The sequence below is a fragment of the Muscardinus avellanarius genome (assembly GCF_963383645.1).
Source record: "Muscardinus avellanarius genome assembly, chromosome: 4".
Lineage (NCBI taxonomy): Eukaryota > Metazoa > Chordata > Mammalia > Rodentia > Gliridae > Muscardinus > Muscardinus avellanarius.
This window is the reverse complement of record NC_137789.1, coordinates 21,372,080-21,387,816: the sequence shown is the minus strand read 5'-3', so window position 1 is coordinate 21,387,816 and position 15,737 is coordinate 21,372,080. Positions and strand designations below refer to the sequence as shown.

General features: G+C 35.6%; 1 protein-coding gene across 5 annotated transcripts in view; it reads left to right on the top strand.

Moving 5' to 3' along the window:
• Positions 1–667: 667 nt before the first annotated feature.
• COL14A1 (collagen type XIV alpha 1 chain) overlaps positions 668–15,737 on the top strand; it is a gene marked incomplete at both ends in the record, with an annotated part of 205,215 nt that continues 190,145 nt past the window's right edge. For all 5 annotated transcript variants that reach the window (XM_080694909.1, XM_080694908.1, XM_080694907.1 and 2 more), the window contains 2 exons: positions 668–755; positions 11,877–11,993. In XM_080694909.1, coding sequence (XP_080551035.1) covers positions 668–755; positions 11,877–11,993 — 205 coding nt within the window. The remainder of the gene's footprint in view (positions 756–11,876; positions 11,994–15,737) is intronic.

The window sequence follows — 15,737 nt, the reverse complement described above, 5'->3', positions numbered from 1 at the left end:
GAGTTGGGGAGGAAAAAAGGAGAAAAAAGAAAATGAACTGAAATAATTTTTTATCCATATATGAAGGTATCACTACCAATCTCACTAACATGTACAGGAAGGAAGGAGAGAGGATGGGGTGGAATGGAGGGGAAGACACCAACCATGTGTGCATGTATGTTAGTATCACTTTTAATCTCACTATGATACATAATTACAATATACCAATAAAAGCATGAAAAAAAGAAAGAGCCTATAGACTTGTACTTGGTAGGCAACATAAGGCACCAGAAGAAATTTTAGCTGTCTGTGCTATCTATGGGAGGGGCTAGTAACTGGAAAGGACATTGTGTTTGGTTATAATGCTCATATCGGGTCAACAGATGGAATTTATCCATTTGGGAAATTCACTGAGCAATTTATAATCATTATAGAAGAGTTACAAATCAGATTCTGCACTTCTCTAGCACATATTTCAAATCTACAGCTTCTTCTAGAAAATCTTTCATTAGTTTGTATTTTAGGATGAAATACCTGATGTTCTGGAGAATTCTTTCTTAATCCCAATCCACATTTCCTTATCTGTCATAGATGACTGCATATACTTCTTTTCAATATTCTAAAAGATGTTCCCATGTTCTCTGTTTGCAGGCAGCTGCTACAACCCATGTAAAAAGCAGAGAATAAAATGAAGATTTTTCAGTGCAAGATGCGGTACCGGCTGATTCCAGCATTTTTGGCAATTGCATATTTCTGCATCCTTGTCCAGGGTCAAGGTAATTGAAAACTTCAAGAGTATCAGTACAGCCCGGAAGTCTAGCTTTCTTGGTTCTGATTATCATTTTAATTTTACCTTAGTAGTGCTTCATTGGTTCAACTGTGTTTCTAGGCAGGGGAATATATTGGCTTTTTCTCAGTTACACACTGTCAGCACTATAAAAACGTACCTAAAAATGGACTCTAATGAGAGGTAAAACCTCACCAGTAACTGAGCATAGTAGTTTTGTGGAAGTTGGTTAAATAGTTCCTTTTGAAAATGCTATGCAGGTTTAATCAGTAAAAATCAAATTTGCATGATGAAGAGAGTTGCAGAGTCAGCTCTCTTGATAAAACGCGGTACCGCGAATGTGTCTGTATTCTGATGATGCCTTGTCTCCATACAGAATGGCTACAACAGATCGTGCCACTTTATGGCTGGTCCTTAATTTTGCTCTTTTTCTTCAAAAATGAGCAAACAGTTTAAAGGTTGTAAGAGCCTGACAGGCTGCTGACATGCCACTTTAAGCATTTGTGATAATTGCTAGGTTTGTTTTAATTGAACTTAGTTGGTGAAATCTGCTCTTTGTATTACTAATTTCTGCATTTTTCCACCCTATTTTATAATGTAAGTTTGTGGTCAAGAAACTACAGACTTGGCCCCTTGCCTGCTTTTATGACTATTGTGTTTTGGAACACAGCCATGCCTGCCTGTGTATTTATACATTTTCTATGGCTGCCTTCATGCTACAAAGGCAAGTTGAATAGTCATGACAGAGACTGTCCCTCAGAGCCAAATACATTTATTATCTGGGCTTTTACAGAAAAGCTTTGCTAACCCCTGAAGTAAATCCACAGCATATACAAGTGTATAGAGTGACATTACTAGACAAACATGATAATCCTGCAGAGACTAAAGTGTTGATGAAATATCATTCATCAACAGAGCAAGAAAAAAATAAATGCAATAAGGTGGTTCTAGAAACGTTAATGTCTAACGTTCAGAACTGAGCACTGCAAAACAGTCAAATGCATAAACCACCACACCCTACTTACTTAAATCGAGGCACACCTGTTTGGAAGGGACCGGAACTAAACTTTTTGCATGCTAAAATAGTTGTTGGGTTTATGACCATATTTTCAACTACTTTATTGAACCCATGACTGAGAAGTTACGTAGACAAATTCTACTTATGTTATTTACTTGGGTTAAAGAATGTTTTCAGCAGTGACAATCAGAGAAACCATAATGAGAATCACAGATAACCAACTCTCTAAAATCAAGGACACAAGATACAGGTCCTTAGGACAAAAGGTAGGCAAATTACCAAGCCCCTCAGTTTTGCCATTTCAGTCTAGATTTATGAAGAAATGGTCATTTACGGGGCAGCTGCTCATAACAGAGCTCTTCTTGAATATCACAAAGAGACTGTCTACTAGATATGTGTTGTTAACCAGTTTAAAACAATACTAGTGGGGAATATTCTGTATGTCAAATTCAAGATTTAAAGCTGAACAGGACTTTATGAATTTTTGCCTCCTGGCAGCTTACTTTTCACTCAGAAGATAGAAGTATAAGCATATATATATATATATATATATATATATATATATATATATATATATATAATGTGGGGATGTGGTAAAAGAGAGGTGGACAGATTGAAGCCAGGTTATAGAAGAATTTAAACAATTATGTGTTTTAGAAAAGCGCTTTGATAGCAGTGTAAATAGTATTACTTCTGGGACTCAGATGGGTTTGAAGTTTAGGAATAAATACATTAGACCATTAATAGATATTAAATTAATTTATGAAATAAGTGTAAAGGATCTGAAGTAGACAATATGAATAAAAAGGAGAATAAATTCAAGCATCATTCAAGAGGTGGGAGCAATAGAACTTGTTACCTGATTAACTGTAAAGTCAGATGGAAGAGAAGGAAACATCAGAGAAAGCTCTGAGGGTTCTTGCTAGTGACTGAGTAATTGGAGCCTTTAATTTAATTTTCTGTTCTGTTACTGCTTCTATATGTTTGTATCATATGGTGGGCACCTTATTCTGCTACCACAATGACCTTTTTTCTATTTTATTCACAAGCATTACTATTAAGATGTCTATATGGCTTTGCAAATTAGTGTCAACATTGCCTAAGCAACAGAAATTCACTACCATATTTGCCTTAAAAGCAGAGAAATAGCCCAATGAAGCAATTCATATCTTTTCCTCCTTGCTCAAAATCAATCATGTAAATAACATGTAGAAATAAGAGGAGCTTTCCCAAAGATCTCATGTATTTTTCTAAACAGTAAATGAAATAACATCTTTAACATCAATAACTTCTGACACTGGCTTTTCCATTGTTTGTTTTCTGCTGCTTTTTAAAGGCAGAGGTCCCCATTTTAGTGCGTCTATCTCTGAATCCAAGATACAGTTCTGAATCTAAAAACTGTAAGATAGTATCAGAGCGATGCTTCAGTCAGAGTACATATTTGTTGAAGAGATTAATTAGATGAAGTGCATATATGAAATGGAAGCTAAATAGCTCAGCCTGTTAGGAAGCTTAGGGTGTTTGGGAGATATTCAGGTGGAAATGGCTAGCAGCAGCTGGTGGGAAGTTTAACAGAAATAGATCAGGAGGTTATATTGGATCATACTTTGGAATTAGTCAGGAGAGAGCTTTGAGGACCTCGGCGGTGTTAGAAAAGGGGAGCTCAATGGAAAGAAGTGAGGAGCAGTTCTGCTGAACATCAGCAGTTAAAAGTTTAGTAGAAGAAAATGACTGATCAAAAGTGTCCAAAACAAACAGGTAAACCAACCTAAACAGCTATAAGGAGAGCCAAGTGAGTGTCGTGGCTGAGAAATGGAGACTAGAGAATCTTTCTAGAAGGAAGATGGCGGCTCGTGGTGAAGGAATTTTCAGTTAGAAAACTTTAGCTGGTACTAGCTTTAGTGTTCCGGAAAATACATAAAATTTTTGAGAAAATTCCTCTTATTTCTACCATAATGCTTCATTTTTACACGATTGATTTTGAGCAAGGAATAAAGAATATGAACTGCTTTACTGGGTTGATTTTCTGCTTCTAAAGCAGATATGGTAGTGAGTTCCTGTGGCTTAGCCTATGTTGACAGTAATTTTCAACACCATATAGGCATTGTGATAGTCATGTTTATAAATAACTTAGGAAAAGGAGGAAAAATGGTCATTGTTATGCAGAACAATGTGTCCACAAAATGATGTTCACTTCATAATCTCCAGAAACTGTGGATACATTATAAAATATGGCAAAAGAGGATAACGATGTTAGATTGAATAAAGTTTCATAATCAGTTGACTTTAAGATAGGGAAATTATCTGAGTAGCCCTGATGTAATTGCAAATGACTTTCAATATGAAAGAGGGAGGCAAAGGAGCTAGTATTTTTGATGTCTTGTGAGGAAGACTTGACCGGCCACTGTTGGCTTAAAAGATGGAAGAGAACCATGGCCCTAAGAACACATGTGACTCTAGAAGCTGGAAAAGGCCATAAGATAGATTTTCCCCTAGAGCCTCCAGAAAGGAATATAGTCCTGTGTGCACCTTGATTTTAGCCCAGAGTACCCTTTCAGACTTCTGAATCCCAAAACTGTGAGATAGGAAGTATCTGCTATTTTAAGCCACTAAGATTGTGAAATTTGTTACCACAGCAACAGAGAACTAATACATTAGTATTAAGAGACGCACAGGAAATTAATGCTCCTTTCTCAAACTGCCAACCAACAGAATGTGCTTCACTATTGAGCGTCTCCTTGCAATATGTCATAAAAGACTTCTTCTCTCCAGAGACTGTAAACTCACATTGGCTCAAGTAATTATATTTACCTTAATTTTTTTAGACTTTTCTTTACAAGTTATTAAATGAACCGGTATGCAGGAAAAGTCATGTATTTGCTATAGAGAAAAATGTGTATATAGAATGATAGCATCGATACTTGCCCAGAATTTCACAGTAAATATGCACTTGGTTCTAACAATGTTTATTTTGGATCATCACAAGAAGCCATGGAAGGTAAAGTAACTCTCACTTAAAAACCTCAAGGCATATGAAATTGGAGACTTTGCATAGGCTACATTTAACTTTAGAAAGACCTCTATGTTAGCATGTATTTTTTATGTTATTAGCAGTCAAACATATTTGTAAATTGAGGACATTTTCCTTATTGCTGTTTTAAGCATCTTTATAATAGGTCATGAAATTATACCATATTTGATTTTAAACAAGATTTAATAATCTCCAGAATATACTATAATAACTCTCCCTTGAATTTTTATTTGTAAATGTTTTGGCAATGTATGTAATAGAAAAATATGTGACATGAAAATCTAAATTAAAAAAATGGCCACATAGTTCTCTGCTTTGGGGGGGCAAGAGAGAGGGAGAGAGAGGGATGTATGTATATATACACATATGTATGCACATATATATGTATATATACATATGTACATATATACATGTGTTTTTTTTAAATCAATTTAGTATCCTAAAGTACAAGTTTCTTTTTTTACTAGTGATTTATTTTATTTTATCTTATTTATTTATTTTTTGGTGGTACTGGGGTTCCTGGAAGCCCTTCTACCTCCGGGCTACACTCCCAGACCTATTTTTACATTTTTATTTGGAAACAGGGTCTCCGGGACATTCTACCAAGCTACATCTACAGATCTATTTTTTTAATTTGGAAATAGGGTCTTGCTAAGTTTCTAAGAGCCTTGCTAAATTGTTGGGGCTGGCTTAAAACCTGCAATTTTCCTGTCTCAGCCTCCCAAGCACTGGAATTACAGGCATGTACCACTACCCCTGGTTTTAAACTATCTTTTAAAGAGGAAAATACTCTGTGTAATCTCTACTTTCACATCTCTTATCAGGAACAGATTTTTGGTTGCACATTAAAGGTATTTTCTCTGGTCAGATTAAGCAAAACTCTGCTAGTCTGTAATGCAGTAGGTCATATAATCAAAATAAAAATTTGATCAAGTTTGAAAAATAGAAAAATTTAGGCACCCCCTGAGTTTTAGTTTGAAGGAACTAATGATCATTTTCTATAGAAAATGTTATTGGAATAAAACCACCAGAGAAAGTGGCCCGGTGTGGTGGCACACACTTGTAATCCCAGCGCTTGAGAGGCTGAGACAGGAGGATCGCACAGGTTTGAAGCCAGCCTGAGCTATGAAGTGAGGCTCTCAGCAACGTAGTGAGACCTTGTTTCCAAATAAAATATAATATAGGTCTGGGAGTATAGCCCGGAGGTAGGAAGCCTCTGGGTTCCACCCCCATTATCACCATAAATAAATAAATAAATAAATAATAAAAAAATAAAAATAAAACCCACCAGCGTCATTTCTCCTTCTTTCATTGGCTACTGGACTCCAGTTGCAGATTCTCAAACCCTGGTTTGAGTCATTTTCCTGCTTTTTAGCCTAGAAGTCTGGGGATTGATAGTGTAGCTGAGGCTCCTGCAGTGGGGGAGGCGGTGGTGTTCCATGGAAGAAAACCAATTTGCCTTTAGATAAGGAAGAGGGCATAGGATAATGGGATGTTCATTGTAGCATTCCTCTGTAAAAAGTAGCATTCTAGGAAATTAATGAGAATATTTATTATAAATAAATCTTTACATAGATTATCACTTGTCAAAACAGCAAGATTTCAACTGAGTTGAGAAGAGAGAGAGAGAGAGAGAGAGAGAGAGAGAGAGAGAGAGAGAGAGATAAAGAAATAGCACAAAATTACTCCTTTAATAAATATTCAGATTATGCAATCGAATTTCATAAGTACTTGATAACAGGCATCAGTACAAGGATATAAAAATGTCTCTTCTGCCTTTGGGTTCCATGGGAATGATTGCAGTGAAACTCTTGAGCTTTAAAGAAAATGTTCACTGTCAAACAAAACACAGCACAATCTAGCAAAACAAAGCACCCTCCACTTTCAGTAATCAGCCTTACCCTGCAGTCAGAAGACAATGGGTGGCTCTTCATCCTCCTTTGGGGTAAAGTTTATACACACACAAGCGTTCTCCTGAGCCTAATCCCACATGGGAAGCCTGACTCGTGCAGAGGGTAACTTTGTTAGCTTCCTCTGGGTTCCTAGTTCATGCCAGAAATCTAACTTTACATTTGATTTTTGTCTTTTTGATAGATAAGGATTTGAACTCACACAGATGAACTTTCGAGTCAAATTCATGTAAGCATTCATAATTATTACTGGAAGTTAAACCAGTATATATGCAATAGAACACACTTCCTTTGAGCCTGCAAAAAGGCAAAAAAAAAAAAAAATCATGGGCCTGGTATTAAACATATATAAATTTTTGTTCTGTGAGATAAGAGCAATTATTTTGCCATGACTCTTACAGTGTTTTTGTCAATTTCCTACTCTTTTTTGGCTCAAGTCCCAGAGCTTTTCCTAAAGGAGTAAAAGGCTAACTTTGAAATCCACAACTGTGACCTCATGCCTCTTTTTTTTAAAAACTTCTTTTCAATGATCCCCCCCCCCCTTTCAAGGCAAGACCTTAAAGGGAATGTGAACTTTTTGTCTAACCAAAATTTTCTTTTAACAATTGTGAGAGCAGTTGTACTTATATAGGCATTAGATGTGATTTGTTAATGGAAGGTCAGAGTGACCTTGCTTTTTATGTAGTTTTATTTGTGCATTGTAATTATACATCATAGTGAGATTCAAAGTGATGTGGACATACATGCACATAACACGTGGTCTGTTCCCACTGGTCCCACCCAGCTACCCACGCCTCTCCAGGTGTATTAGTGGGATTAATAGTGATACCTTTTGTACCAGTATTGGGAAGAGGCATCAAAATGTATTAATGTGCCGGAATTGGAAAATTGCTTTGATATTAATTTCCAAAATGTAAAATATAGTCAGATCCTAGGTGCTGTGCAGGCGCTCAGGCAGGGAGGGGGCTGCAGCGATTACAATGCAGAGTTCCTCTCTCTCTTTGCCCTTCATTCTAATGATTAACCTATAGTAAAGGCCTTAGAGTCAACTGACACCATTAGCCCCCAAATTACAACAGAGGCAACCAGTGCCTCTGCTTACCTCCTCTCTTCTGTGATCCGGGCTGGCATAGGAAAGGTAAACTTTGTGTGTGGCTTCAAAGCACCCTAGTTGGTGAGCAACTAATACTGCCCAATATAATAGAGACAAGGGCCAGATGGATTCTTGACCCTTGCACTTAGTAAGTGCACTGCCTGGAGACAAAAAGGCACAACCTGGGTAAGGAATAAGTAACTAGCCCATTGCCTTGGTAACGCTGACACCAGTACAAAATCACTTAAAGGTTGGGGTCCCCAAAAGAGGCCAGAGTTCCATTTTTGGGCTCTCCAGCATGCGGTTCAGCATGCTGCTTTTTCCTTCTCTATTTTCTACTGCTCTATTTTCTAATTTTGTAATAAAGATTTGTTAAAGCTGCAGTAAGCCGCCCGTTAGTTTTAATTTTTCTATTCAACAAATTTTAGTTGAATAAGAAAAAGAAATCCCCCATTTAAACCGTGATACCTTTTATATGGAAAAAGTAAATTTGAACTGTCTCCTCCATCAGCTTTCCTTTCATACTTTCTTCTTCTCCCCTCCACTTTCATTATTCAACTGGTCTCCCTCCTGATTTATCGAAAATATTTTTTTGTTTCCTATTTTTTCTCTAGCTTGAACCTATGAATGAAAATATATCACCCTTGACTTTCTGTGATTGGCTGATTTCACTTAGCTTAATGTTCGCTCTAGTTCCATCCATTTTCCTGAAAATGACATAATTTTGTTTTTCTTTATAACTGAGCAAAATTTGGTTGTGTGTATATACCACATTTTTGTTATCCATTCATCTGTTGAGGGACACTTAGCCATAATTTGGCTGTTGTGAATTGTCCTGCTATAAACCTGAATATCAAAGTATCACGGCAGTATTCTGACTTTAATTCTTTTGGAAAAATATGGAAGAGTGGTATAGTTGGGTCATATGGTGGTTTCATTACCAGTCTTGAGAGCAGCTTCCATACTGATCTCCATAGTAGTTGTAGAAATGTACAATCCCACAATAGTGAATAAAAGTTCTTAATTTCCCATGTACCCACCAGTGCTTATTACTATTTGTATTCTTGATGATTGCCATTCTTCCTGGGGTTAGATGGAATCTCAGTTGTAGTTTTGATGTGCATTTTTTCTGATCGCTAATTAATTATGACCATTTTACCAGATATTTGTTGGGAGAAAGTCTTTGCCAGCTACTCCTTTGATAGAGGATTAATGTCTAGAATGTATACAAAACTTAAAAAACATAACACTAGAAAACAGCCCAATACAAAAATGGACAACTTAAATGAATAGACACATTTCAAGAGAAGAAATATAAGTGATACTGCATTTTGCTTGCCGTTGTAATATGGCTGGAGTTCTATGAATCACTTGTAGATTAATAAAAGGGTTGAATATTGCTGGGCTTAGCCGCTGTATTGGCTTCACAATGTTTCCTTGAGCAATTTAATGAAAGGAAGCCGCTCCTCTGGGTTATAGGACATCATCTAAATTATCTTAGTGCAGTCCCTGCAGTTCTCATTATTTTTTTCTGGAGGTTTGGAAGATTAGCTATTGACTGCCGAGATGTTGAGAAATATTAACTCAAACAACATTTAGCCAGGCATGGTGGCACATGCTTGTAATTTCTGTGCTTGGGAGGCAGAGACAAGAGGATCGTGCAGGTTTGAAGCTAGCAGCGCTGGCTTAAGAGACCCTGTTTTCAAAAAAAAAAAAAATAGGTCTGGGAGTATAGCCTGGAAGTAGAAGGGTTTTCAGGAACCCCAGTACCACCAAAACAACAACAACAACAACAACAATAACAACAACAACAAAACAAAAAATAACAACATTTAATGAATATTAGTTTACATGGAAAATGCGGTGCAGATTTCTAATCTCTAAATTAGCTATCCTGAATCTTTTTTATTTCTTTGCTCTCCTTGAGATCAGAAGAGCTGGGAGGTTAGCGTAATTGAATGACCTCATGGAACCATCTAGACTGAAAACATTTTGATGTACTTTTCCTGTTGATGGTTCCCAGTCATGCTGGTTTTCTTTTACTTGTACCTTTTTTTTGCAAACTCTTGGCCGATGATATCTACCAGCCCACTGACTTGATTTGACTCAGAAATTTATATGCATTATTTAATTTTAAAAATTTCTTCTAGCCAGGTGTGGTGGCATACACCTTTAATCCCAACGCTTGGGAGACTAAGACAGGAGGATCGTACAGGTTCAAAGCCAGCCTCAGCTACTTATTGAGGCTCTCAGCAACTTAGTGAGACCCTGTTTTCAAATAAAATATAAAATGGGTCTGGGGGAGTGTAGCCCAGAGGTAGAAAAGCCCCTGGGTTCTATCCCCAGTACCACCAAAAATATTTTTTCTTCTATAAGTAATAAGTACTTATCTATATGTAGATTTTTCCCAAGTTGAAGACTAAGCAAAAATAGTTCCTCTGTTCATAACAATACTAGGTTTGGCCACCTCCCACCTCTATTTGAAAGTACTTGTTCGTATGATAAATTTATACTTTCCCATTAACCAGAAAAATATAAACTATTTTTAAAATCATATCTAATTGAGAATGGGAAATTAATGTTTTTGTTCCATATGACTACCATTCTGTACTTATAGATAATAAAGGACTAGAGAGTGCTGCTCTTAGGATTGTGTCTTTTACTGCTTACTCATTTTAGATGAGTGGGGAGTTTGTAGAGTAGTTAATCCTTCATTCATCCAGCTCAATGCAGAGTGACTTCTTAATGTGGATCTTCTTCCAATGAAACAAGCATTTCATTTGGGGCCAGGAACAGTCCTTCACCAGTATGTGACCTTGAGCACATCTCTAAGCTGTTCCTTGCTTTCTTTATCCATAGCATTGGGATACGAGGGTATTTTTGTAAGGAGCTTCAGTTAGTTTTGGAGCTCAATATTAGACCAAAAGGGAGAAAAAGAATGCTTTATATCTATTATATCCATTAGCTCATTTACAATTATCATCTTTTCTTTGTAGAAAGTATTACTGTCATCTTTTATAAAAATAAGGAAACTGCTGCTTTGGAAGAATAATCACTTGTTCAAGGTGATTTAGGTTATAAGTGGAACTGAAAATCAAAGTAATATCTAAACCCCAGGTGATACCACATACTTTTTTTTTTTTTTTTTTTTTTTTTTAGCAGAATGTTTCCATCCCCTGCATTCTGTTTCCTAAAGTAAGGAAAGAAGGTAGCTGGGTAGAAAAGTGGATAATAAGTACTATTTTTTTTTGTTAATCATTAACCTTTCTTTTTTGAAAGACTAATCTGATATTATATAATAGACACCTTTCTAAGCTACTTATTTCTGGAACACTTATGAAAGGTACTAAAAATGTGTTTTGAAACTTGAATGACTTACACAAATGTAAATGGATCTATGTATTTTTGTGAATTGTCAAAAAGTTTACATTCTGGGTTGAATCATGACCATGAACTATGTATCTGACAGGTATAAATCAGCTACTCTTGATGAGTGGATTAGAAATCACAAAGCATAATTAACTTCTATTCGATCCCCAAATGCCTTTACAATCTCTTTCTTGAATGTTTTAAATGGATATCGTCTTTCCATGGTATGTCTGTCATATCCTTCTCAAATATCATATCATCAAAAATATTGGATCACCACGGCAGGAAACCTAAAGACCTGTATAGACTGGTCCCAGTAGAGTAGATTATAAAAGCTCATATGTTCCAAGTGGAAAAAGTTATCCTTGTAATTTAATAAAAGCATTTTAAAAGATTTGCTTCAATTATTCGAGTAGGCTAGAATATTAAACTTTGAGGCTAAATCTTGTTCTTTGTCATAAGATTAACATTACTTGATACATGGGTGTCCCAGGAGTCAAAAGCAACTGCTCTGAAGTTTGCTTTATTTTACAGATTGATCAATTCTTTAGCGAGGTTATAAAAAGAACATATTTTGAGGCCGAAGAAGCATGTATATTTTGATTATGTTAATTTAACTTTTCAATTTAACAACCGAAGCTTAAATGTTCTTGTGTTTTTGAAAACCAACTTTGTTCTTCTTTTTCCAGTGTCTCCACCCACAAGGCTAAGGTATAATGTATTATCTCAAGACAGTATACAGATTTCATGGAAGGCTCCAAGAGGGAAATTTGGTGGATACAAACTTCTTGTGACTCCAGCATCAGGTAAAAACAATAGCCTATTTTATCTAGAGCGTTGGCAACTTTTTATAGATAGGTAATTAAAAGTGTGGAGTGCCAAGTGTTGCTTTAGAATCATTTGAAAGCTTTTGTTTTATTTAATCGTTTGAGCTTGAAATCTTATCTTTTAATCAAGGAAATGATGTTCCCCCAAGTGAAAAGTAACTCTTTGTCTTACTCTAACTAGTTTGCTTCCGGCCAAATTTCTAGACTATCACAAAATTTTACTACCTTGGTTTATCATAGACTAGATAGTGTTGCTCCATTAATACTTAAAAAATGTAATGTACTTAGGAGTCTAATAGCTGTGGTAGATTAAACACATAATAATTAATTAGATTGCTAAAGCATTATTTAGCAATTGTACATTAAAATGAGTAAAGCTATGTAAAGATTCTGAAAATCAATGAAAGTTGAAGTGGGGAAAACATAAGTTGAAGAAAGTCATTCATTGTGAATGTAAATAATCTCGTGTAATTTTAAAAATAAAATTTTGGTTGGATTTTTCTTTCCCATATTTTGTCTTTATTATACAAATATAATAAACTAGATGGAGCATGGAGACAAATTTCATGGATGTCATGGAGACAAAGATGGAATCATCAACTGGGTTTCTTGAGTTTAAGTTCTGGTTTTGTGATTTATAAATAGTATGACGTAGGCAAGTTATTTAATCTCTCGGTGCCTCAGTTCCTTCTGCAGAATGTGTAAAGCAATAGCAGTGCTCTCATTGTGGAGGTTTTATGAGCTTGTGATTGAAAAAGGTTGGTCTGGGAAACAACAGCATCAGTACTACCTGAGAGCTTGTTAGAAGGACAGATATTAGCTCCCTCCCCTGAACTCTGAATCAGTGTCTGAATTTTAAAAGACCCCCAGGTAATTCCTATACACATCAAATTCAAGAAGTGCTGGCTGTAAAGACTAAATGAATGAATAAATTCAAAACACTTAGAGCAGTGACTGCCATATATTGAATATTACCAACGATTGCTAGTCATATGCTCCTTAGTAAATCTCAGGTCTCATTTCTTCTACCATAGCCTATTTTCACAATAGCCTATAATACGTGCTTAATAATACCATATTACTAAAATATATGTTACATAAATATAATGACTATTTTTCCTCCTTGATGATAAAGATACTTAAGTGAAGCTGGACTTTTTTTGTTGGGGACTTTTTCCCAACCAATTTCATGAGAGAAATAAATGCTCTGCTGTTCATGAATGTGGTCATCTTACCCAGTATTTGAGTTAAAATCTCAAATAAGACAAGCAGCTAAAACATCTGGCTTCCCATTGAATGATACCAGATGCCAACTTTTTGGATATTGGATTTTCAAAATCTGGATTTTGAAAATGAGACATTGCATTTTAGAATATGGCCCAAATTTAAATTTTTTAACATTAAAAATAGAGTTTGTCTTTAAAAATTAGGTATCATGGGAAATTTAAATTTAAGAGGCTTTTGAACATAATGAATCAAAAGGTCAATACACAAGTTCCTAATTTGTGACCCCTTTGCATATTTTGTATCTTGTAACTTGAACAGAAACTTTTATCCCTGCTGATGATTAGTACTTTTAATTTTCCTGATTTATTACTAATAAAATCAAACTATTAAGTACCCCAAACAAATTTCATTGAGGAATTATAGAATCTTAGAGGTGGCTTTTGTAGCCAGCCTCTGAATCAAACTTCAACCTGATCTTTCAATCCCCTCTGAAACTATGTACCCAAAAAGTAGATGACCACTTCTTGCTTAAACATCTCTAATAAAAAATAAAGATCGAGGGTGGAAGAAAACTATTTTTTTGATCAATATTGGATTTAATTTATCCAAATTTCTTATTGCAGTGCCCAAGTCAATCTAGTCTTGACGTTCGGTACCTACTTGATTAAGCATAGTAAATAAGCAGTGCAATAAATATGTCTAGTCACAAAATATCTGTAGGTGGTCCAAGTATGGTTTATACTAGTCTTTCTCATTAAATGTTCTATGGTATTTTACAGAATGCTAATAGCTATTATGTAATGAAATGGTTTTAAATATCAAATAAATTTGGAAAATGCTGCCTTAGAGTTTACGATATTTTTATTGTAGGATGCTCAAAGCCCTTAATAAAATAGTACACTGTTTGCCTCTCAAAGAGAGACTCTAATATAAAGGATTTCCTAAGAAGTTTTTTTTATTTTTAGTGAAGTACACATATAAAAGATTTATTTGGTACGTCATATAATAGATGTGTTTTAAGTGATAAAAAAAGTTTATGAAGCCAGATTTGACATCTTAGACACAAATGTCTTTAAAGAAATAGGCTTTGGCAAGATAAAGGCTCAACTATATTCTCTAGTAGCAGGTAATATTTCTAATATCAGCAGAAAAACCTGGACTTAAGAACACTAATTTCATTAGAATATGCTTAAAATGTACCGTAATCAGTGTTCCTGATTAATTTGGCACATTTCAGACCCCCTTCTTTGCTGTTACTGCTAAGGAACAGAGCTTTAAATTAATTTATTTTTTCTTGGACACAGTAATCACTGCCAGAAATTAGAGAAGAAAGGTATATTTGGAATTTTGACATAAGTTGAGTATTTAATCAGCAGCATTCACAAACATATCAAAGTCAGCCACTAAGCCAAATATGAGAAAGAGGGAAGGGGAGGGAATGGGGCGGGAATTGGGGACGGGCTAAATGAGTGATGTGTGCATGTGTGCCTCTACCATCTTGCACTCCATTAAGATGTAGGACTACAATGCACCAATAAAAAAAATAAAAGAACAACAAAAAGAAAAAGAAAGCCTTCATTGTCAGTCTAGTTTGATAGAGGGGTAATCTGATTTAGAAATTATGTAATGAACCAATCTATCTTTTAAGTGCCCAGGCTTTATCATCCTGAGCTAGTGGTGGCCAGATTTAAGATAATTAAGTCACTTATGTTTCAAGGATGCTTTGAATTACTTTAGAGAGGCCATAGGAGGAATTCCAGCATGCATAATTATATTTAGCCTGTTCATACGTTTCCCTCCACTTTTTTTTTTCGGGTCTGGGGATGGAACCCAGGGGCATTCGACCTCCAAGTTACATCCTCTACCCTGATTTTTATTCTTTATTTTGAAACAGGGTCTCAGTGAGTTGCAGAGGGCCTCACTAAGTAGCCGAGGCTGTCCGCGAATTGTGATCCTCTGGTCTCAGCCTCCCAAATGCTGAGATTACAAGCGTGCACCACCATGCCCGGCTTTCCTCTTCACTTTTAAGTGAAATTGTTTTCCTTGAAGAATATATCTGATGTTGAGGGCCTATTGTCTTATGATCTTGTACTATGACTTTTAGTAGAGTAAAAAGTAATAGTGTTATAGTGAAAGATTTTTGTGAATGTTTTTTTTATTTAAACAACTATTTAAGTTTTCTAGTAAAAAAGAATACAGCTGAAGCTGGATGTGGGAGTACATGCCTAGAATCCCAGTATTTGGGAGGCTGAGACTGGAGGATCACAGGGTTATAGCTAACCAAAGCAACTTAGTGAGACCTTGTTTCAAAACAAAAAAATAAAATAGGGCTGGGAGTGTAGCTCAGCAGTAGACTGCTTTTGGCTTCAATCTTCAGTATTAAAAAAGAAAAAAAAAGATATAGCTAAAGAGGAGAATGAAAATTATATTACAACTAAGTGCTATACACATATATATCATTATATGTGTTTAAATGTTTTGACCTTTTGATGTACA